Consider the following 21,604-nt stretch of genomic DNA (forward strand, 5'->3'; position numbering starts at 1 on the left):
TTTTTTTTTTTTTCTAAAAAAATATATTAGTATTTTATGAATTTTGACAAGATTTAACAGTAAATTTTAACAAATGAATTGTTATTGAGAGGTTTTGAAAAATAGATACCTTAGTTTGAGACGTTTTGAAGTTCAAATACCTTAAGTCAAAAAGTGCAATAATTCGGTACCATTAAGTGAAATTCTCCCGAAAATAAAAGATAAATGAATAAGTGTTTGGAACACACTCCAACATGGGTCAAGTCATTCATTTGACCCATTTCCATTAACTTTTTATTATTATTATTATTATTACTATTATTATTATTATTGAACTGTTTTGACTGTTTTCGTGGCTACTATACCCATTTTTTATTTTTTTGTGTTTTCTTTGAAGTACTAAATCCCTTTCCACTTTCCCTTGTATTTGCTTAGAAATATTTTTTTTTTTAAAGAAAATATTAAGTCCTTAGACCATATATAGGTTCAATTGCCATTTCATGCACCATTTCGTTCATACTTTGACCCCTACTTTTCTCTAAATAAAAAATTCTAATTCCGTCCTTGTCTCCTGTTGACAACCAAGCCCTTAAGAAAACTGTAGACACAAATTAAGGTAAACATACATAGTCACACTGAATAGAAAATAAAGACTCCACAGCCACAAAGTCCAACTGAGAACACCACCATTATTGATGATAACATAATTAAATTCTAAAAGGTTTAGGAAAGAATTATGATCTCAATCTTCCTTCCCAAGCAAAGCAAGGAGGAAGGCCTTGTAATTCCCTGAAGTTACCTTGGCCACAGCAAGATCAAGGGAAACACTGTTCCTCAGGTAGTAAAGCTCCTTGATGCCATTCAAGTCTCTCTCTGCCCTTGTGACAATCACACGAGTGAGTGCCCCCTCATCTGTACCAACCCCTTTGATTGCATTGTGCACCAACTGCAGCATAAAATTCCCACAATGAATCCTTTGGAACTTTGTTAATGAAAGGTTCGTTTCAACCAGATCTATAAAATTGTCATGCGTTTTTTTATCTCGTGATAAATATATGATGATCTTTTTTAATTATGACAGTTTTACAAATTTGGGTCGGTGAAAATTTCTGTCTTGAATGGAAAAGTGAGATAAATTTTTTTCTCTAATTCAATCTAGTAATCTGATAAAAATGCATGTGATGCTCACATATAGTTTGAATATATGTCAGTTTAATAGATTAAATTTGAAAAAAAAATTTCCAACCTTGTAAACAACAGTGAGGACATTTTGAATTCAAAGCAATTTACCTTTTCAAAGTACTTCTTTGGATCATTGATGCACCGAATTGCAGTACACAATGCCTTTTGTAGGTCACTATGCGGATCACCCGACAAATTCTGGAGAAATGATAGTACAAATCAACTTAAATTATTGATGTTAAAACATATTTAACATAAAATTAAAAATAATAAGAGCGGAAGCAAAGAGAGAAAAATAACATACTTTTAAGTGGCCATATTACGTCAACCAATGTGTTTTAATTATATTGAATAGCATATAATTGTGTTTCAATGGCAGTATTTAAAGTAACATGATAGGGTTTCTTTTTTTTTCAAAAAAAAGCAGAGGAGGGTGACCAGAGTGACTACTCTACAGACTACAGTTTCTATTTGGGCATGACCATGATAGCTCATGCTTACTGAGCAATTGCACAGGAGGGGCCTAGACGGTTGGAAACCGTAGGCGCTCTCTCAAGTCTAATAAAGCCATAATTTTATTGTCCAACTCCACCAAGGACACTAGTGATACACAAGCCAATGGGATGGTAATCCAAGCGCTTCCCATTTTGAGATTCAATCTTGGGATCTTATCCCTATTGTTGAACTCGAATGTCATTAAACCACTCACATCGGTGGTAAGTAAGATGATAGGTTAAGTGTACTAAGAAAGGTATGAAAAATTATGAGTATTATGATAATTTATATAGAATAATATAGAATAAAACCATGAGTATTTAAAAGTTGAATCGAAATTAATTTAACTTTGAATTTAGTTTTCTTTGTTATTTACTTTTTGCTATTTAGCATCTTTATTCTTTTGGAACACCCCAAGTTCAAGAGAGCCCGATTTGTTAATTTAAAAGCCTCAAAGGTGCAAAGATTACATATTATATATGCATGCCATGAGAAAATATTTTACTGAAGTATAAGATCAAAGTAGGTTAAAATTTTCATAATATAATTAGTGTCATAAAAACTATATATAGTTGAAATTTTGAAAGGAAAAAAGAGTATGTTTACCTTAGTGATGGAAGTGTCATGCTCATCTTTGTAGCGGTTAAAAATTGCCCTGAGCTGTGTCTTGCTCCTTGTAGTCAGGATCCTGGTAACTTCTTCATGATTAAATGCTTTGTCTTTGATAGCATCGTGAAGAATATCAGCTTCAGATTTTGCTAATCTTTCATTTACCTCATGCCCATCATACCTATAAGCACTCACTAGGGCAACCAAGAGCTGTAACAGTGACCAAAAACCACCAAGACATTTGATTAAGTGCTTCAACTAATTATAATAGTTAAATTTGGATTGTCTTAGCTTTATATGTCGGGCATACTAAAAATTTGAGAAAATGTTTGGAATACGTACTAGAACTTTTACTATAATTCTATACAAATTCAAGTGGCCGGCAGTCCACATTTTATGAAAAAATTAATGCGTGTCACAAAACAGTCCACATACATTTTAGTATGGTTGACGTACTAAGTGTCATGTAGATTGTCACGTCGGTTTGTAAAAGTGATAAGTGTCGTATGACTGTCATGTGACGTACAACACCCACATTTTAGTGATTGACGTGACAAGCGCGACGTAGATTACCACGTTAGTTTGTAAGAGACTTGTAATAAAAGTTGTAGTGCCCTTCGCAACACTCTAAAATTTAGCTAGCTCTAAACTTTATTTGAGGAACTCTTAATATATATATCTATATATATATATATATATATATATTTTTATCATAGCCAAAAACAGAGGAATATATATATGCCCTCAAACGTGACACTTTCTAAAATATTTAAAAACGCACATTTGGCCAAATCACGGGCCAACACAGTCTTGTTCCCAAATCAAGTTGATATTTTTGAAGTATGCTCTCTATATATAAAGCTCTCACAAAATGAGGGTGATCATAATTAATTAAGTTAAAATAAAGGGGAAGCAATACATGCCTGGCGCAAATCCCCGGTGGTATGGGCAACCACATCTTCTTCCAAGGAACGCTTGAAGCGAGTTTGGTAGGCTCGTCTCACCACCAATAGCTCTTCGGGAGAAAGGATGCATGAAATTTCAATTATCACATGATAATTAGACTCAGCTTTCTTAACGGCTACATTTGCCAAAACAGCATCTCTATCTGCCGGTTCCAACATCAACCGGTACACCGCTTTCTATGATCACGAAATTTGTACTTAATTGTTCAGTTTCACAATGTTGTGATGTCATTTGTGTATAAAAGAGAGAAAAGAGACAAAGAGTATACGCGGTTCGATCTATGACCTATGTAAGGGCTACATTGTGCTCAATAACTTGATTGTTTACAATACATAAGTCCCTATTTATAGTTGAATAAATCGACCTATACAAGTAAATCTAAATCGATTTATACTAGGAAAGATAAATCGATTGAATTATATTAATTATATGAGCAATTATTATTATTATTTTTCAAATTGGGATGGAGGAAACTCAGTCGATTAAACTGACATATGTTTTTAGAGCACGTTAATAGATTGAATTAGAGGAATTTCTTCGACCCAATTCCAAAAAATAAAATAAAAAATTATCCGTGCTATATACGGGTCATAAAAATGACATTGAATGATGTGTCTCAATCACATGCTAACACATGTCAAAACTTGTACCAAAGAAGAATTGTTCACGTTAAAAAGAAAAAGAAAAAGAGAGAAAGAGAAGGTTAACCATGCATGATGATCATGATGATCTTACCTCAAAGTTCCCGGACAGCACAGTCTCAAGACGCTTGACAAGATCTTCTTCATAGAGCTCCTCATAAGCTTGCCTAATTTGCTTCCTTTGAGTTGCATTTCTATGTCCGAGTACTTTGATTATTGCCTTCTCATCAGTTCCCCATCCTAATTAATTAACAGTCATCCACACACAAATTATTAAAAAAAGGAAGGAAAAAACTTTACTTATAACTCCTGATATTTCATCACTTTTGAAATAAAGTACCAAAACTTTAAAACATATCAGTCTTCCAATTTTTTTTCAATCTCAACCCTCCGTTAGAAATTTCTTTTAAATTTTATCAAAATTTCCAAAATACCCTAAATTGATTATTCATGAGAGCCCATCAAAATATGTATATTCTATGACTTCACAAAATGAAAAAGTAGACCAACCAGTACTCTCACTCACCAAATAGAAAAATAATATACTAATAACTAAATGATCAAAGGAAAAATCAAATAGCGAACAGTTAATTAATTTAACCTTGACAAGCTATTCGGAGAGCTTGTGCATCTTCCTGAACAGAAGCATCCTCAGCAACAATGATGGCCGGTAGCCATTGTTAATGTGAAGGAGATTTCTCTATAACCCCACTATATATAGTTCTTAGAATATCCAATATGTTTTGAAATGAGTGCCAACTGAGAAAATTTCCTTCACAATTTTGAACTTAATTAATTAAGAATTAAGTATACATTAATGAGCATCTTTAAACATGTGTTGGCACTAGCTTATTCATGGTATATACTTAATATGCTTTAGTTGGCTTTGGTTATAAACTTATAATATAAGTAATACGTAGTGTCCTAATTGGCATTTTCTGATAGGGTACCTTGCTACACATTTATTAGCTTTCTGGTTTGGCTTGGCACCAATATATTCTTTACCATAAAGAGGAATTGATTAAATGAGTCTCTTACCCTCTATGAACTGGCTTGGGTGTTGGATTCGGTGGAATTGAAACACAAGTCCTTTGTGTCTTGTTATGGAACACGTACATGTTCTAATCTCAACTGATCAAATTGCAATTGAAACTGGATCTAAGTCAAACCTAAACCGGATTCAGCTTGATGATCATACAGCTTGTCCATCCAACTAGCAATGCTAATCGAGCAAATGCACAACTAATGATGATAAATCAAATGCCAGTAATGTTTAAAATTATATTTTTATTTTATTACCATTCTACCCTGATGTGGCAATGCTAATTAACTCTTAAATTAATTATTATTTTTTTAACAAAGATTGATCCAAGAGCTAATCAAAGTGAGATAGTTGTGAAATAATTCTACTTTATAGTGGTTCTTATCAAATGCAAATTAAGCGCTTTCAATTCACTTCTTGGCTGGATGATCATTGAGATTTGTTAAACATAAACCTTGGCTTTGTGTAATACCATGGGTTATTTGGTATTATATAATATTGGCGCTGACAATAGTTTTAAATAACATATTATACTTGGCTTATAATTGTATTTCTTAGATACACCATTATATTGATCGAGATTAATATATATTCAGAAAGATGCAGTGAGATAATTTGGTTGAAAATACCTTTTGTAAGAAGGAAATTTTCTTTAATTATGATTTTTTTATTTTATGGTCCCTTTTTTCGTTTTTCCCATTATTCCAAGCATCCTGTCCAATTTTTCAAATTTTCATTAATTATGTTCTCTAGAATATTCCTAGTTAATTAATCGAAATAAGAAGTTCATCAAGATTATGAATTAGAGACAAAAACTAGCATCAAGTTATGTCAGGATCGTGATATACTACGTACTTAATTATCATGAGTAATATTGGAATGATCAAGACCAATATTATTTAACTAAAACAAAAAATGCTATGGAATTTTCAACAAATCAATCATAAATCTTGAGCAAAATCAAAACCTCGATCACTGCCTATATATATCGATCAATAAATGAGTAAGAGGTGAATGAATAAACCTTAATTTACAAGCCTTCCGGAGAGCTTCTGCATCATTTGAGACTTATATGTTTTCTGGAGCAATTAGGGTGGCCATATATGGACGCTTCTTTTCTCTAGAGATCGATGGTTATGGTGAGAAAAGTTCTCAATAATTCTCCTATTTATAATATCATGCATGCATGCATGTTCTTTCAACATGCACCTCAATAGGCCAGGCTAATAATAACAATATTGTATATAATATATATTATGTTCAGATTAACCTAATTAATCAAAATCTGACCTTCACCCTGCTTCCTTTGTGAAGTAGCTAGGTACTTAATTAAGTGTGCTTAAGTTGGCTTTAATTCATGTATATTATACTCTTGATAATTGGCCCTACATAGATGCCAGGCCACCTCATTTTTCAAGAACAAATTAAATTGATAAAAAGCACTAATTAATTAAAATATTCAGATCACCCACATCTTTCTCGAACTTCCTTTTTCTTTTCTTTTCTTTTTTTTTTTTTCCTGCCATTCCACGACTACCCCACTTTCATATCCCTGGAGGCACGTATGATCGATAAAGATGCCTCAAGGTTGTTCAACTATATATACATGCACTTCCAATTCTTTTTTTATTTTTTCATTTTTTTTAATCTTTGTTCAACTCTCTTTCCGATTCTAAACACTTTATATTAAGGCAAATCAAACAGTGCATCCCACTAATTATAATCTTGATAATTTTTCATTAATATCAACGAAATGTAAGGAAACTTTGAAGGTCAAACGTAAATAGGCTTCTAAACAAATAGACCAAAATTTTTATAGCATAATATATATATTTTCTCTTAGATGTTTTTGAGTTATTATTATTATTAAAGTAGTCTTCCTGTTCAATGTAGTCAGCATCAAGCTTGAAAGGCAGCATAACCTTCTCACGGTCGTATTCTTTTATCAAATGAATGCAATCAATTTAAAGAAGTCTGTTTATTATTATTATTATTAATAATTATTATGAGTAAGCTTAATTGTACGTTCCAAGGAAAGGTCAGGGATGATTCAAACTATTAATGTCATAGCGGAAGACTAAGGCAATTAATCAAAGAGCAGCGTCTTTGATTCTGCAAGGAGAAGCATCTTCGTCTTCTACCCAAAAAGATAAAAACAAGCCCGCATGCTAAAAGAAAGATAAAACTCCGCAGAGTATTTGAGAGAGAATTCTCTGATTTTATAACAATTCAATTGATTCTCAGTTTTACATAATAAGCAAACCTATTTATAGAAGAGAAATACTTGTGGAAAAAGTAAACCTATCCCTAGTAGTAAAAGTAAACCTTTCCTAATAGCAATAGTAAACCTTATTCTAGTAGTAAAAGTAAAACTTATTCTAAAAGGAAAAGAAATAAAACAAATCCAATCCTAATAAGGAAAGAAATAAAGCTACTAGCAAATCTAGTCCTAGTAAAGAAAAAACATAAAGTCTTGGCTTGACAATCAAGTCTTTCCTTTTGTACTTCCATTGTCTGCAAATAGGTAAGCTTCTAATCAAACGGTGCTGCTTCAGTATTATTTTGAACATCTTTTCTATTTTTGTTTTCATCGAAAATATTAATAAATTCCGTCCTACATCAATTAACCCACCACTTCATTAGATGTAATCAACATATAGAAGTTAATTAGGTTTGATTTAGGTCTAATTTCAGTTGGAATTGAAATATTTGTTTTATTACATGACACAAGAAGTACGCATGTCCTAATTTCAATCAAACTATTAACACGCCGCTTCATGAGATGTAATTAACATATTGTGCTACCCTGGCCTTTAAGGTTTATACATAGAAGTTAATTAGGTTTGGTTTGGATCTAGTTCCAAATGGAACAGAACTCGTTGAAATTGAAGCATGTGTCTTATAACAGACATAAGGGGCACATGTCCTAATTTCAATCAAACTATCAATATGCCACTTCATGAGATGTAATCAACATATTGTGCTACCCTTTAAGGTTTATAGAAGTTAACTAGGTTTGACTCGGATCTAGTTTCAATTAAAACTGGCCTTGTTAAGATTGAAACATGTGTCTTATAACACGACACAAGGGACACGTGTCTTAGTTTCAACAGATTTAGTTCACAACCCAGCTTCAATTAGAATTGAACTCAAGTCGAACACAAAAGAATACTTTTAACACAATATATTTCTAGTAGTGAAGATGTCATGATCACATTTAAAATTAAGTGGGAAAAAAAAAAATTTGATATGTGAAGTAATTAAAATTTACATGCAAAACTACATGTGCTTAGATTACGATTACAACATATCCAAAGTATACGTGTATATGTGTATTTAGATTATTACCTTTGCAGGCCTTTCGGAGAGCTTCAGCATCTTCAACAGGAGAAAATTGGTGAGGAGTAATGAGGGTAGCCATTGTTAAGTTCTGGATAAATATTCTTATCTAGTAGAGGTGATTATTGTGAAGGAGTCCCTTTCAATGGCCGTCCTATTTATACTACCATGCTTAACGTACATCAAAAAAATTGGAATTTGGATCCTGTTCCATAATATATTATTAAAAAAAAAGGAAAATAAAGGAAAGGAAATCAAAGTAATTAATGAATGATAAAGTGTAAAAAGGAAGGTGGATCTTTGTAGATAGAGTTGGTTGCATCGGAGTGAGGACTCTCTTTCTTTTTCCTATTAAGGTCCCACATTGTCAAGGAATGCTTGAGTTGTGAGCTTTATAAGCCTTGAATAAACCTATTCCTTTAAGGTACTTTTTGTAAAAGAGTAAGGTTCAATAAATTTTATCATGGTATTAGAGCTTCAAGGCCTTAGACAATGTTGAACCTTCCCTCTCGTTGTACACGTGTTTGAACAATAGCGTCACACGTGAAGAAGAGTGTTGAGAGTCCCATATTGTCAAGGCATACCTAAGTTGTAGATTTTATAAGCCTTAAATAAACCTCTTCCTTTAAAGCACCTTTTGTGGAAGAATATCGTTCAACGAACCTTATCATTTCCCACCAATATATAATTGAATGGCAGACAGAATTTGTTTAATTCAGTTAAGGCGCCAATGATCGTTGAACATAGTGGACTCCATCTTTCCACGTCCGAAAGAGACGAGGTTGCCAAAGCTTGGAGCTAGTAAAATCCCATGTGTATTTCTTCACATCAAATACACCCTTTTAAGTGGATTCCAACTCCTCATTCAACCATAGATTCCCTTAGCTAGCTAGACTAGCTAGCGGCGCGCAGGTGGGTTTCCCTTTCACAAACCTAACCAAAAAGTTCTTTCTTCTTCAGTCTCCTTAAAAAGTTAAAAATAAAAAATAAAAAATAGTACTAGCTATAATTTTGTTTTCTTTAATTTCACTACAAAAATTTTAAGAATTCTAGACGGTTTGAATTGCAAAAAATTTCCAGAAACATGATCCAGACGATTTTTTTTTTACGGTTTCAAACCGTCCAATAAAATGTGTCGGTAATCCTGGTTATAGACGGTTTGGGCCAAACTGTCGACAATTCCAAACGGTTTTGCCCAAAACCATACAGAATTTTTTTATTATTTTTTTAATTATAATCATTATTATTTTTTAATATAATAATATATTATTATTATTTTTGTCCATCTAGCCGGTTAAAGCGACCACCAGAAGGTTGTCATAGTTACACGTATGCAATCTCCATCTCTATCAGATTCTTCTCCGCCGCCCCCCATGCTCTCGCACTATCCATCAAACATAAAATATGTTGCACTTTTCCATTTGTTACTTTTCTGTCGGGAAATGAATTCATTTTCTCTGAATTTGAGGTGAGTGAAAAATAATTTCCTAAGAATTCTATGATGTTTAATTTGTATGCTTGGGCAGGACATGAAGTCCACGAGCAGCTAGACATTGATATCATTATTGGGAAAATGGCATCTGGAGGAAAGGAAATCCTTCCGGAAAGGAAGTCCCAATCTCTTCATAGAGGATGAACGTAACTTTGAGCGGTGGGATGATCACCGTGTCAAGCTTCTCAAGCATGAATTCATGCGTTTTAAGGTGATTTTTTTTTCTTTTTTCTTTTTCATTTTTACTATTATTTATTTAGTTACTATAGTTAACATCTTATTAGTGCACTAGCTTTTTAATCATTATTGGTCAAGGATTGTATTTATCTTAGAATAAAGTCCATTTTTCTTTTTTCTTTAAAAAAAAAAAAAGAAAAGAGAGAAAAGCAACTGAGAAATCATTAATGTAACAATTAGGATTAATGTTAGAGTAAAATAGTGACTGAATTCACAATTTTTTATTAACACTACACAAAAATCGAGGTTTTAGCGTTTTTTACTGCCGCTAAAACCCTCCAAAAAAAAAAAAAAAAAAAAAGACAAAAATTTGATAAATGCTACACACATGCACTCTTATTCCCACCCTCACACTTTCTGGCGTGCATGGCTATTATTGGATTTTAGTCTTTTAGTAATTTTAAAAGCCACATCATAAAGTATAAAGGTATATAGCATTTCTGGAGTTATAATGTTAAGATCTTAAAAAAATGTTATTATAACACTACAAAAAATAAGCTCATTAGCGGTGACAATATCGCTGTTAATCGGATGCAAATGATCAACATCGGCGACCTCAAAGGGTCACCGCTAATAGCAGATCAATAACGACCATCAATGTCTTTGTTAAAAAAAAACTTTATGTCGACACTAAAAAATTTTAGAACTTGACTCATAGGTCGCCGCTAATGCTTTTCTTAGGCCTTGAAACCTTCTTGTATGACCAACAATTAAATGACCAAATTTTACTAAGCTTTCCACTGTCGGTTTATTTTAGCAATTTCATAACCTACGGTTTGAAAAAGTGTAGTTAAGTGTTTTGAAAAAATCTATAGTTTGAAAAAATAGTGAGTTAAACTACTTTTAAAAATCATGCTTTTTTAAAAACACAATCTCTTGTCTGTCGCGCAAAAATATGAACTTTTTCACATTTTCACACCGGCATTTTTTTGCGATTTTAGATGCGAAATCACGGGTCAAACACACTCTTAATCAATTCTCATCCCTACATAATCACCTGAATTATGTAACAAAGCTTGGTATTATGGGCTTAAATGGCATATATCTTACTACTTTTGTGCTTTGAACAGCTCTTGGTTGCTCTTGTGAGTGCCTATAGGTATGAAGGATCAAAGTTTAGGGATGATGCAGCAAAATCTGAGGCCGAGACACTTTCCAATGCCATTAAAAATGGTAAGCCCATTGAAACGATGAGGTAATAAGGATACTAACAACAAGAAGTAAGCCCCATCTCCAAGCAATATATAAGCACTACATGGAGATTTCTGCCCAGAATATCGATGAGGTACTAAATTCTTTTTTGTTTTTGGTTACTTTTAGGTACTAAAATTCGTGGGGTTTGGCTTGGGTTTGTTGAGATTAAGACATGCATGTATAACAGGAAATAATTAGACACACGTCTTAATCTTAACAGATTCAGTTCTAATTGAAACTGGACCCAAGCCGAATTCAAATTGGATTCGGATCTTCAGCAATTTGTAAGAAATGTGAGAGTCCCTATGAAGCTCACCTGTCCAATTAATAAGTGGGCTGCTCAAGACTTGTTCGAGTAATTGGGTCCCATAAAGGCTCTCTTACATTTACTACATGAATTACTAATAATCGAAACATTAAAATTGCTATGAACTTTTAACCATCCAAATTGTCGATCCTTTATCATAACATTTTAGGTATTAAATTCTTTTTTCTTTTTCTTTTTTTGTATGTTGGGCACTAAAATTCTTAGCTTTATCAAACATTAAAATCCAATGTTTTATTACTCATTGTAAATTTTCATCCATATACAATTTTTCTTTAGGATCTTGATGCTGATTTGCTGCTAAAAGAGACTCTGCAATGCCTATACACTCCCCAACAATATTTTAGCAAGGTAATGTGAATTACAACAAGATTACAAGGATGGGTTTTGCTTGGATTCAATTTCAGTTGGAATTCAACTCTTTGGAATGACAAGTGACACATGTCTTAATTTCAACGAGTCCAGTTCTAATTAAAACTCAGATAAAAATTCTAACAATTTTGCTATTCGAATTGCAACTAATTTGGGAAATAAATGTGAAAGAGATCAGTATAGAGTCCCTTTCACATTTACTATCCGGATGATTAGCAATTCGAGAGGAATCCCAAGCTGAATCGAGGATTTCCAATTGAAAAATTACTTTGTCCTTTCAAATTCTTATTAATGTTTTGTTTTCTTAAAAGGTCTTGGACATGGCTATGCAAAAGGATGCATGTAGAGAAGAATACCAAAAAAGCACTGACTCGAGTAATTGTAACCCGAGCTGACACAGATATGAAGGAGATCAAAGATGAGTACCATAACCAATATGGGGTTTCTCTATCCAAGAAAATTGAAGACACAGTTCATGGGAACTACAAGGATTTCTTGCTCACTTTGATTGCAAGAGGTGGATGATTGAAAAGATGGGAATTCAAAAAGGGCTTACTGGGATATTACCATATCCTCTTCTGATTGATTGTTGATCTTTTTTCATTTTGAGGCATGTGTTCTTGGGCTAGTATGAGTATTTTATTATCAAAAAACAGATTGTTAGCTACCATATATATAATAATTTTCTTTTATGGTTAATTAGTTGATTGTCCACTTTGACTCAATAAGACAAGTCAGAAATTTTCAAATATCTTAACTCGATCATCTGCTAGTTTTTTGACCATTCTGTCTTTTCTCAAGCATGTTTGTTGTTGCAGTAGAAGTTGCCTTAAGCATATCCGCCCCTAAACTGCCCTTTTAAACGGATGTTTTTGGCTATTCCTTTCTTGGCCAATGGGCGGGTGGAAAAATTATTGTTGAAACTAAATAATACTAATTCCGAAAATTAACAATAAGATAAATAAAATATAAGAGATGAAAAGTGTGGTACGAAAAATATCTCACAATGTTATAAAATCACACAATAGCGTTGTCCAACTATTCAAGGTTAGTTCCAAGACAAATAAATGGGTTGAAGAGAATAAAATAAAGGGAGAACTTCACTTAAGGATACCGAACTATTGCCTTTTTTGACTTAAGGTACCTGAACTTTATAAAGTCTCAAATTAGGGTATCCATTTTTTATAACGTCCCAATAAACAAGTCATTCGTTAGGATTTGCTGTTAAATCCTGCCAAAATTTCCAAAATACCTTAGTGTCTATTTTTTTTTTTTTTTTTAAAAAAAAATTATAAAATTTTTCGAAGATTCAAGCATGGGTATTTTTGCAAATTCCGTTAAATTTTAACCAACACCTAAATCCTAGCAATTTTTTCTTTTTTTTTTTTTCCTAAAAAAAAAATAGGGGTATTTTGAAAATTTTGGCAGGATTTAACAGTAAATTCTAACGGATGACCTGCTATTGAGACGTTTTGAAAAACGGATACCTTAGTTTGAGGCGTTTTGAAATTCAAGTACCTTAAGTCAAAAAGTGCAATAATTCGATACCCATAAGTGAAATTTTCTCTAAAATAAAAAATAAATGAATAAGTGTTTGAAACACACTCTAAAATGGGTCAAATCATTCATTTGGCCCATTTCTATTAGATCTCAACAGTTTTTTTGTTGCATTGTTTTGACTGTTTTCGTCAGGCAACCATACCCATTTTTTTTTTGTGTTTTCTTTGATATACTAAAGGGAAATGGTGAAAAAACTCCCTTTCCACTTTCCCTTGAATTTGCTTAGAAAAAAAAAAAAAATTAAAGAAAATGTTAAGTCCTTAGGTCATAGGTTCAATTGCCATTTCATGCACCATTTTATTCGTACTTTGACCCTTACTTTTCTCGAAATAAAAAAATTATGGTTCCGTTGTTGTCTCTTGTTGACAACCAAGTCCTTGAGAAAACACTAAACACATATTAAGGTAAACAAACATAGTCACGCTCAATAGCAATTCAAGACAAGAGACAACACAGAAAATAAAGACACCCCAACCACAAAGTCCAACTGAGAACACCACCATTGATGATAACACAAATTCTAAAGGCCCCCTCCCATATATAGGAAAGAATTATGGTCTCAATCTTCCTTCCCAAGCAAAGCAAGGAGGAAGGCCTTGTAATCCCCTGAAGTTTCCTTGGCCACAGCATGATCAAGGGAAACACTGTTCCTCAGGTAGTAAAGCTCCTTGATGCCAGTCAAGTCTCTCTCTGCCCTTGTGACAATCACACGAGTGAGTGCCTCATCATCTGTACCAACCCCTTTGATTGCATTGCGCACCAACTGCAACATAAAATTCCCACAGTGAATCCTTTGGAACTTTGTTAATGAAAGGTCAGCTTCAACCGGATCTATAAAATTGTCATGCGTTTTTTTATCTCGTGATAAATATATGATCATCTTTTTTGATTATGACAGTTATACAGATTTGAGTCGGAGGAAATTTTTGTCCTGTATGAAAAAGTGAAATATAATTTGGACATATGTCAATTTAATAGGCTAAATTTAAGAAAATTTCTCCGACCTAATTTGACCAAAAACTTCGTAAAAAACAGTGAGGACATTTTCAATTCAAAGGAATTTACCTTTTCAAAGTACTTCTTTGGATCATTGATGCACCGAATTGCAGTACGCAATGCCTTTTGTAAGTCACTACGCGGATCACCCGACAAATTCTGGAGAAATGATAGTACAAATCAACTTAAATTATTGATGTTCAAATATATTTAACTTAAAATTAAAAATAATATGAGCGGAAGTGGCCGGGTTTGCCTTACAAGTTTAAGTTCACCATATTAGGGCAACTAATGTGTTTTAATTATATTGAATTGCATATAATAGTGTTTCAATGGCAGTATTTAAAGTAAGATGATAAGTGTTTTTTTTTTTTTCCTATTCAAAAAAAGCAGAGGGGGACAACCAGAGTGACTACTCTACTTAGGCGTGATCATGGTAACTTCTGCCCACTGAGCAATTGCACAAGAGGGACCTAGACGGCTGAAAACTACATGCGCTCCCTCAAGTCTAATAGAGCCATAACTTTACTGTCCAGCTCCACTGAGAACACTAGTGATACCCAAGCCTATAGGATGATAGACCAAACATTAATATTTCTCATTTTGGGATTCGACCTTGGGACCTTATCCCTATTGTTGAACTCAAATGTCATTAGATTACTTACCTCGGTGGTAAGTAAGATTAAGTGTGCTAAGAGATGTATGAAAAATTATGATAGAGTATTATGATAATTTATACAGAATAATATAGAAGAAAACCATGAGTATTTTAAAAGTTGAAGGGACATTAATAATATAACTTTGAATTTAGTTTCTTTGTTATTTACTTTTTGCTATTTGCTATCTTTAATCTTTTGGAACACCCCAAGTTCGAGAGAGCCCGATTTGTTAATTTTAAAGCATCAAAGATGCAAAGATTACATATTATATATGCATGCCATGAGAAAATATTTTACGGAAGTATAAGATCAAAGTACATTAAAATTTTCATAATATAGTTAGTGTCATAAAAACTATATAGAGTTGAAATTTTGAAAAGGAATAAAGAGCAAGTGTACCTTAGTGATGGAAGTGTCATGCTCATCTTTATAGCGGTTAAAAATTGCCCTGAGCTGTGTCTTGCTCCTTGTAGTCAGGATCCTGGTAACTTCTTCATGATTAAATGCTTTGTCTTTGATTGCATCGTGAAGAATTTCAGCTTCAGATTTTGCTAATCTTTCATTTACCTCATGCCCATCATACCTATAAGCACTCACTAGGGCAACCAAGAGCTGTAACAGAGACCAAAAACCGCCAAGACATGTGATTAAGTACTTCAACTAATTATAATAGTTAAATTTGGATTGTCTTAGCTTTATATATCGGGCATACTAAAAATTTGAGAAAATGTTTGGACAACTACAACTTTTACTATAATTCTTTACAAATTTACGTGGCAGTCTTCATTTTATGAAAAATGAGGATCGACATGAAACAATCCACATACATTTTAGCATGATTGACGTGGTAAATATCACGTAAATTGTCACGTCAGTTTGTAAAAGTGATAAATGTCATATGACTGTCATGTGACGTACAGTCCACATTTTAGTGATTGACATGGTAAGTGCGACATAGATTACCACGTTAGTTTGTAATAGACTTGTAATAAAAGTTGTAATGCCCTTCGCAACACTTTAAAATTTGGCTCCCTCTAAACTTTATCTAAGAACTCTTAATATTTTTGTATCTTAGCCAAAAACAGAAGAGTATATATATTCTTTATAGCGTTTAATTAATTACTAGATCAACTTAATCTATTCTAATATAAGTCTCAGTTTAGTTTAGCGACTTCAAGATGTGCGATTTGAAAAAGTAGTGATTTCAAAACGAAGTTAATAAAAACACGATTTTTAAAAACGCAGTCAAGCTATCATTTGGTAAAACCTGTAAAATATACATTTTTTAAAAGCGCACCTCTTGTCAACTAGTAGATATGAAAATGTGTTTTTTTCACATTTTAAAACATACTCCGAAACGTGACGCTTTCTGTATATGTGTTTAAAAACGCGCATTTAGCATGTGAAATCACGGGCCAACACAGTCTTGTTCCCAAATCAAGTTGGTATGTTTGAAGTATACTCTCTATATATAAATCTCTCACAAAATGAGGGTGATAATTAATTAAATTAAAGCCAAAATAAAGGGGAAGCAATACATGCCTGGCGCAAATCCCCAGTGGTATGGGCAGCCACATCTTCTTCTAAGGAACGCTTGAAGCGACTTTGGTAGGCTCGTCTCACCACCAATAGCTCTTCAGGAGAAAGGATGCATGAAATTTCAATTATCACATGATAATTTAACTCAGCTTTCTTAACAGCTACATTTGCTAAAACAGCATCTCTATCTGCCGGATCCAATATCCACCGGTACACCGCTCTCTATGATTACAAAATTTGTACTTAATTGTTCAGTTTCACAATGTTGAGATTTGTATATAATCTAAAATATATAGAAAAAAGCAGAATAATAGTGAAAGTAAAAGAGATAAAAGAGATAGAAAATTTACCTAGTTCGGTCGTCTAAAGGGTAAAGTTTAAAGGGCTACATTATGCTCAATAACTTGATTGTTTACACTACATAAGTCCCTATTTATAGTTGAATAAGTCGACCTATACAAGTAAACCTAAATTGACTTATACTAGGAAATATAAATCGACCTAGACTAGGAATTATAAATCAATAATATTATATTTAGAATATATTAACACAAAAAATGTCCAAAACAATTGCAACAAATAAGAAGGAAAATGTTAATTATACGAACAATTATTATTATTACTCAGTCGATTAAACTGCCATCTGTTTTGGAGCATGTTAATAGATTGAATTAGAGGAATTTCCTCCGACTCAATTCAAAAAAAAAAAAGAAAAAAGTCCATGCTATATATGGATCAAAAAAATGACATTGAGTGATATGTCTCAAGTGCTAACACGTGTCAAAATTTGTACTAAAGAAGAATTGTCCACTAAAAAAGAAAAAAGAAAAAAGAAAAAGGAAAAAAAAAAAAAAACTTTGTTGATAAGCAAAAAAAAAAGAAAAAAAAGGAGAAGGTTACCCATGCATGATGATCATGATGATCTTAATTACCTCAAAGTCCCCGGACAGCTCAGACTCAAGACGCTTGACAAGATCTTCTTCGTAAAGCTCCTCATAAGCTTGCCTAATTTGCTTCCTTTGAGTTGCATTTCTATGTCCGAGTATTTTGATTATTGCCTTCTCATCAGTTCCCCATCCTAATTAACAAGTCATCCACACACAAATTATTAAAATAAAGGGAGGAAAATACTTCACTTATAAGTCTTGATCTTTCATCACTTTTAAAATAAGGTACTCAAACTTTAAAACGTATCAATTTAGGGTATCTATCTTTCAATTTTTTTCAATCTCAACCCTCCGCTAAAAATTTTCGTTAAATCTTATCAAAATTCTCAAAATACCTTAAATTGATTATTCATGAGAGCCCATCAAAATATGTATATTCTATGACTTCACAAAATGAAAAAGTATACCAACTAGTAGTACTCTCACTCACCAAATAGAAAAATAATTAACATACTAATAACTAAATGAAGGGAAAAATCAAATAGCGAACAATTAATTAATTTAACCTTGACAAGCTTTTCGGAGAGCCTGTGCATCTTCGTGAACAGAAGCATCCTTAGCAACGATGATGGTAGCCATTGTTAATGCGAAGGAGATTTCTTTATAACCCCACCATATATAGTTCTTAGAATATCCAATATGTTTTGAAATGAGTGCCAACTGAGAAAATTTCCTTCATAATTTTGAACTTAGGAATTAAGTATGCATTAAGGAGCATCTTTAAAGATGTTTTGGCACTTATTTATGGTACTTAATATGTTTTAGTTGGCTATGGTTATAAAATAAGTAATATTTAGTGTCTTAATTAATTGGCATTTTATAGGGTACCTTGCTACACATTTATTAGCTTTCTGGTTTTGCTTGGCACCAATATATTCTTTACCATAAAGAGGAATTGATTAAATGAGTCTCTCACCCTTTTGTGAACCGGCTTGGGTGTTGGATTCGTTGGAATTGAAACACATGTCCTTTGTGTCTTGTTATGGGACACATGTCATAATCTCAACTGATCCAATTTCAATTAGAACGATATCTAAGTCAAACATAAACCAGATTCGGCTTGATGATCATACTTGTCCATCCAACTAGCAGTGCTAATCGAGCAAATGCACAACTCATGATGATAAATCAAATGCAGCATAATGTTTAAAATTATACTTTTATTCTATTACCAATCTACCCTACTGATGTAGCAATGTCATGCAATCACCCCTTGAAATAATTTTTATTTTTTATTTTTTAACAAGGGTTGATCCAAGAACTAATCAGAGTGAGATAGTTGTGAAATAATTCTACTTTATAGCGGTACTTATCAAATGCAAAGCCCTTTCACTTCTTGGCTTGATGATCATTGAGATTTGTTAAACACAAACCTTGGCTTTGTGTAATATATACCATGGGTTATTTGGTTTTATATAATATTGTGGCTTACAATAGTTTTAAATAACATATTATACTTGGCTTATAATTGTATTTCTTAGATACACCATTATAGAGATTAATATATAATCAGAAAGATGCAGTGAGATAATTTGGTTGAAAATCCTTTTGTAAGAAGGAAATTTTCTTTAATTATGATTTTTTTTTTATGGTCCCTTTTTTCTTTTTTCCCATTATTCCAAGCATCCTGTTCAATTTCTCAAATTTTCATGATGTTTTCTAGAATATTGGTAGTTAATCTAAATAAAAAGTTCATCAACCTATGAGTTAGAAACAAAAACTAGCATCAAGGTATGTCAGGATCGTGATATACTACTTAATTATCATGACTAATTAATGGAATGATCAAGACCAATATTATTTAACTAATTAAAACAAAAAATGCTATGGAATTTTCAACAAATCAGTCATAAATCTTGAGCAAAATCAAAACCTCGATCACTGCCTATATATGTATAATAAATGACTAAGTAGTACGTGAATGAATAAACCTTTAAAAGCCTTCCGGAGAGCTTCTGCATCATTTGAGACTGATATGTTTTCTGGAGCAATTAGGGTGGCCATGGATGCTTCTTTTCTCTAGAGATCGATGGTTATGGTGAAAAAAGTTCTCTATAATTCTCCTATTTATAATATCATGCGTGCATGTTCTTTCAACACCTCAATAAGCTAATAATAAAAATATTATTATTGTATTTTATAATATTATGCTCAGATAATTAACTTCATCAAAATCTGACCTTCACCTGCTTCCTTTGTGAAGTAGGTACTTAATTAAGTGTGATTAATTAAGTTGACTTTAATTCATGTACATACTCTTGATAATTGGCCCTACCTTAGTTAATTTTATCATATATAGATGCCAGGCCACCTCATTTTTCAAGAACAAATTAAATTTTCCTTGCAAATTTTGGTAGCACAAATTTTTCAACACATTAACATCTTAATTTTTTTTCTAAAACATATGGGTGTGCGATTTTTAAAAAAAAAAAAACAATTAAAAATTGCGAATACCAAAAGAATTTATTTTTTGAAATTATGTTTGAATGGTTTAAAAAACTGAAACAAATTTAAAAAAAGTTAGATAAAATCTTAGTAAAATTTGAATTCTTAAAAACAGTTTTTAAAAAGTATTTGAAAAACAATAATCACACAAACATGCCCTTAAAGCATTAAGTAAATTGATAAAAAGCACTAATTAAAATATTCAGATCATCCACATCTTTCTCGAACTTCCTTCTTTTTTTTTTCTTTTTTTTTCTGCCATTCCACAACTACCCCACTTTCATCCCTGCAGCTGGCCCGTATGATAAAGATGGCTCAAGGTTGTTCAAATATATATACACTTCCAATTCTTTTTCATTTTTTCATTTTTTTTTTAAATCTTTGTTCAACTCTCTTGCCGATTCTAAACACTTTAAAAATGTTACAACATGCTGTAAACATAAAAGTATAAAACAGTTGTTTGTCGTCATGATTATGACTAATTGTGGATTATGATCGGATGGTCAGCAAATCTACCTATTAATTAGACAAATCAAACAGTGCAACCCACTAATTATCTTGATAATTTTGCTCTAAACAAATAGTGCAAAATTTTTATAGCATAATATATATATTTTCTCTTAGATGTTTTTGAGTTGTTTGTATTATTATTATTATTAAAGTAGTCTTCCTGTTCAATGTAGTCATGCAGCATCAAGCTTGGAAGGCAGCATCACCTTCTCATGGTCGAATTCTTTTATCAAATGAATGCAATCAATTTAAAGAAGTCTGTTTTTATTATTATTAATTATTATGAGTAAGCTTAATTGTACGTTCCAAGCAAAGGTCGGGGATGATTCAAACTATTAACCCGCCACTTCATTAGATGTAATCAACATATTGTGCTGCCCTTTAAGATTTATAAAAGTTAATTAAATTTGGTTTGGGTCTAATTTTACTTGAAATTGAAACCTGTGTTTTATTACAGGACACAAGAGACACATGTCCTAATTTCAATCGAACTATTAATACGCCGCTTCGTGAGATGTAATCAACATGCTGTGCTACCTTTAAAGGTTATAGAAGTTAATTAGATTTGAAATTGGAACTGTGCATTGAAATAGAAACATGGGTTGACATAAGATGTAATTAATGCTATAAGGAGGACTCTAGCTTGTTCTCTTTGTGTCCTCTCAAACGTCATGTGACTTTTAAAATCACTATTGAATATCTCAAATTTAATGTTGATTTTCAAGAATATATTTCTAGTAGCGAAAAGAAGGACGTCGTGATCACATTTAAAATTAAGTGAAAAAAAAATTATATGTATATTAAGAGAAAAATAATTGTAGGCACACTTTTAGCCTTGGATATGAAATAAAATTTACATGCAAAAGTTTACGTGGGCGTGTGTGTGTGTATATATATATATATATATAGATTATTACCTTTGCAAGCCTTTCGGAGAGCTTCAGCATCTTCAACAGGAGAAAACTGGTCAGGAGCAACGAGGGTAGCCATTGTTAAGCTCTGGATAAATTTTCTTATCTAGTAGAGATGATAAATGTGAAGGAGTCCCTTTCAATGGCCGTCCTATTTATACTAC

General features: G+C 32.4%; 2 protein-coding genes and 1 pseudogene across 5 annotated transcripts; 1 reads left to right on the forward strand and 2 right to left on the reverse strand.

The window, feature by feature from the left end:
- Positions 1-580: 580 nt before the first annotated feature.
- On the reverse strand, positions 581-8,380 carry LOC133878860 (annexin-like protein RJ4). Its single transcript, XM_062317415.1, has 6 exons — positions 8,263-8,380; positions 3,967-4,112; positions 3,189-3,407; positions 2,263-2,475; positions 1,270-1,359; positions 581-925 (listed from the first exon to the last, which is right to left on the reverse strand). Exons 1-6 carry the CDS (start codon positions 8,333-8,335, stop codon positions 722-724), a joined length of 945 nt encoding a protein of 314 aa, XP_062173399.1. The 5' UTR covers positions 8,336-8,380; the 3' UTR covers positions 581-721.
- A 1,446-nt stretch (positions 8,381-9,826) lies between these two features.
- LOC133879259 (annexin D4-like) lies at positions 9,827-12,398 on the forward strand (annotated as a pseudogene).
- A 1,412-nt stretch (positions 12,399-13,810) lies between these two features.
- LOC133878859 (annexin-like protein RJ4) lies at positions 13,811-21,604 on the reverse strand. Of its 4 annotated transcripts, none has more exons than XM_062317411.1 (7): positions 21,447-21,534; positions 18,081-18,173; positions 17,560-17,705; positions 16,631-16,849; positions 15,488-15,700; positions 14,499-14,588; positions 13,811-14,196 (listed from the first exon to the last, which is right to left on the reverse strand). In XM_062317411.1, the coding sequence occupies exons 1-7, from the start codon at positions 21,517-21,519 to the stop codon at positions 13,993-13,995; spliced, it is 1,038 nt and encodes a 345-aa protein (XP_062173395.1). In that variant the 5' UTR covers positions 21,520-21,534; the 3' UTR covers positions 13,811-13,992. The 4 variants fall into 4 exon arrangements, with proteins under 4 accessions (XP_062173395.1, XP_062173396.1, XP_062173398.1 ...); XM_062317412.1 differs by having other exon boundaries at positions 18,081-18,198; positions 21,447-21,491; XM_062317414.1 differs by lacking the exon at positions 18,081-18,173 and having other exon boundaries at positions 21,447-21,604.

This window comes from Alnus glutinosa, chromosome 10 (assembly GCF_958979055.1).
Source record: "Alnus glutinosa chromosome 10, dhAlnGlut1.1, whole genome shotgun sequence".
Taxonomy (NCBI): domain Eukaryota; kingdom Viridiplantae; phylum Streptophyta; class Magnoliopsida; order Fagales; family Betulaceae; genus Alnus; species Alnus glutinosa.

Excerpts from the sequence above, each read along its gene's own strand:
- LOC133878859 (XM_062317411.1), bottom strand. The coding sequence starts at position 21,519 with ATGGCTACCCTCGTTGCTCCTGACCAGTTTTCTCCTGTTGAAGATGCT. Across the intron at positions 17,706-18,080 it reads TCTCCGAAAAGCTTGTCAAG|GATGGGGAACTGATGAGAAG; the intron begins GTTAAATTAATT and ends CTTGTTAATTAG. Across the intron at positions 14,197-14,498 it reads CAAAGAAGTACTTTGAAAAG|TTGGTGCGCAATGCAATCAA; the intron begins GTAAATTCCTTT and ends TTTATGTTGCAG.
- LOC133878860 (XM_062317415.1), bottom strand. The coding sequence starts at position 8,335 with ATGGCTACCCTCATTACTCCTCACCAATTTTCTCCTGTTGAAGATGCT. Across the intron at positions 4,113-8,262 it reads TCTCCGAAAGGCCTGCAAAG|GATGGGGAACTGATGAGAAG; the intron begins GTAATAATCTAA and ends TTAATTAATTAG. Across the intron at positions 2,476-3,188 it reads CCACCGGGGATTTGCGCCAG|CTCTTGGTTGCCCTAGTGAG; the intron begins GCATGTATTGCT and ends TCACTGTTACAG.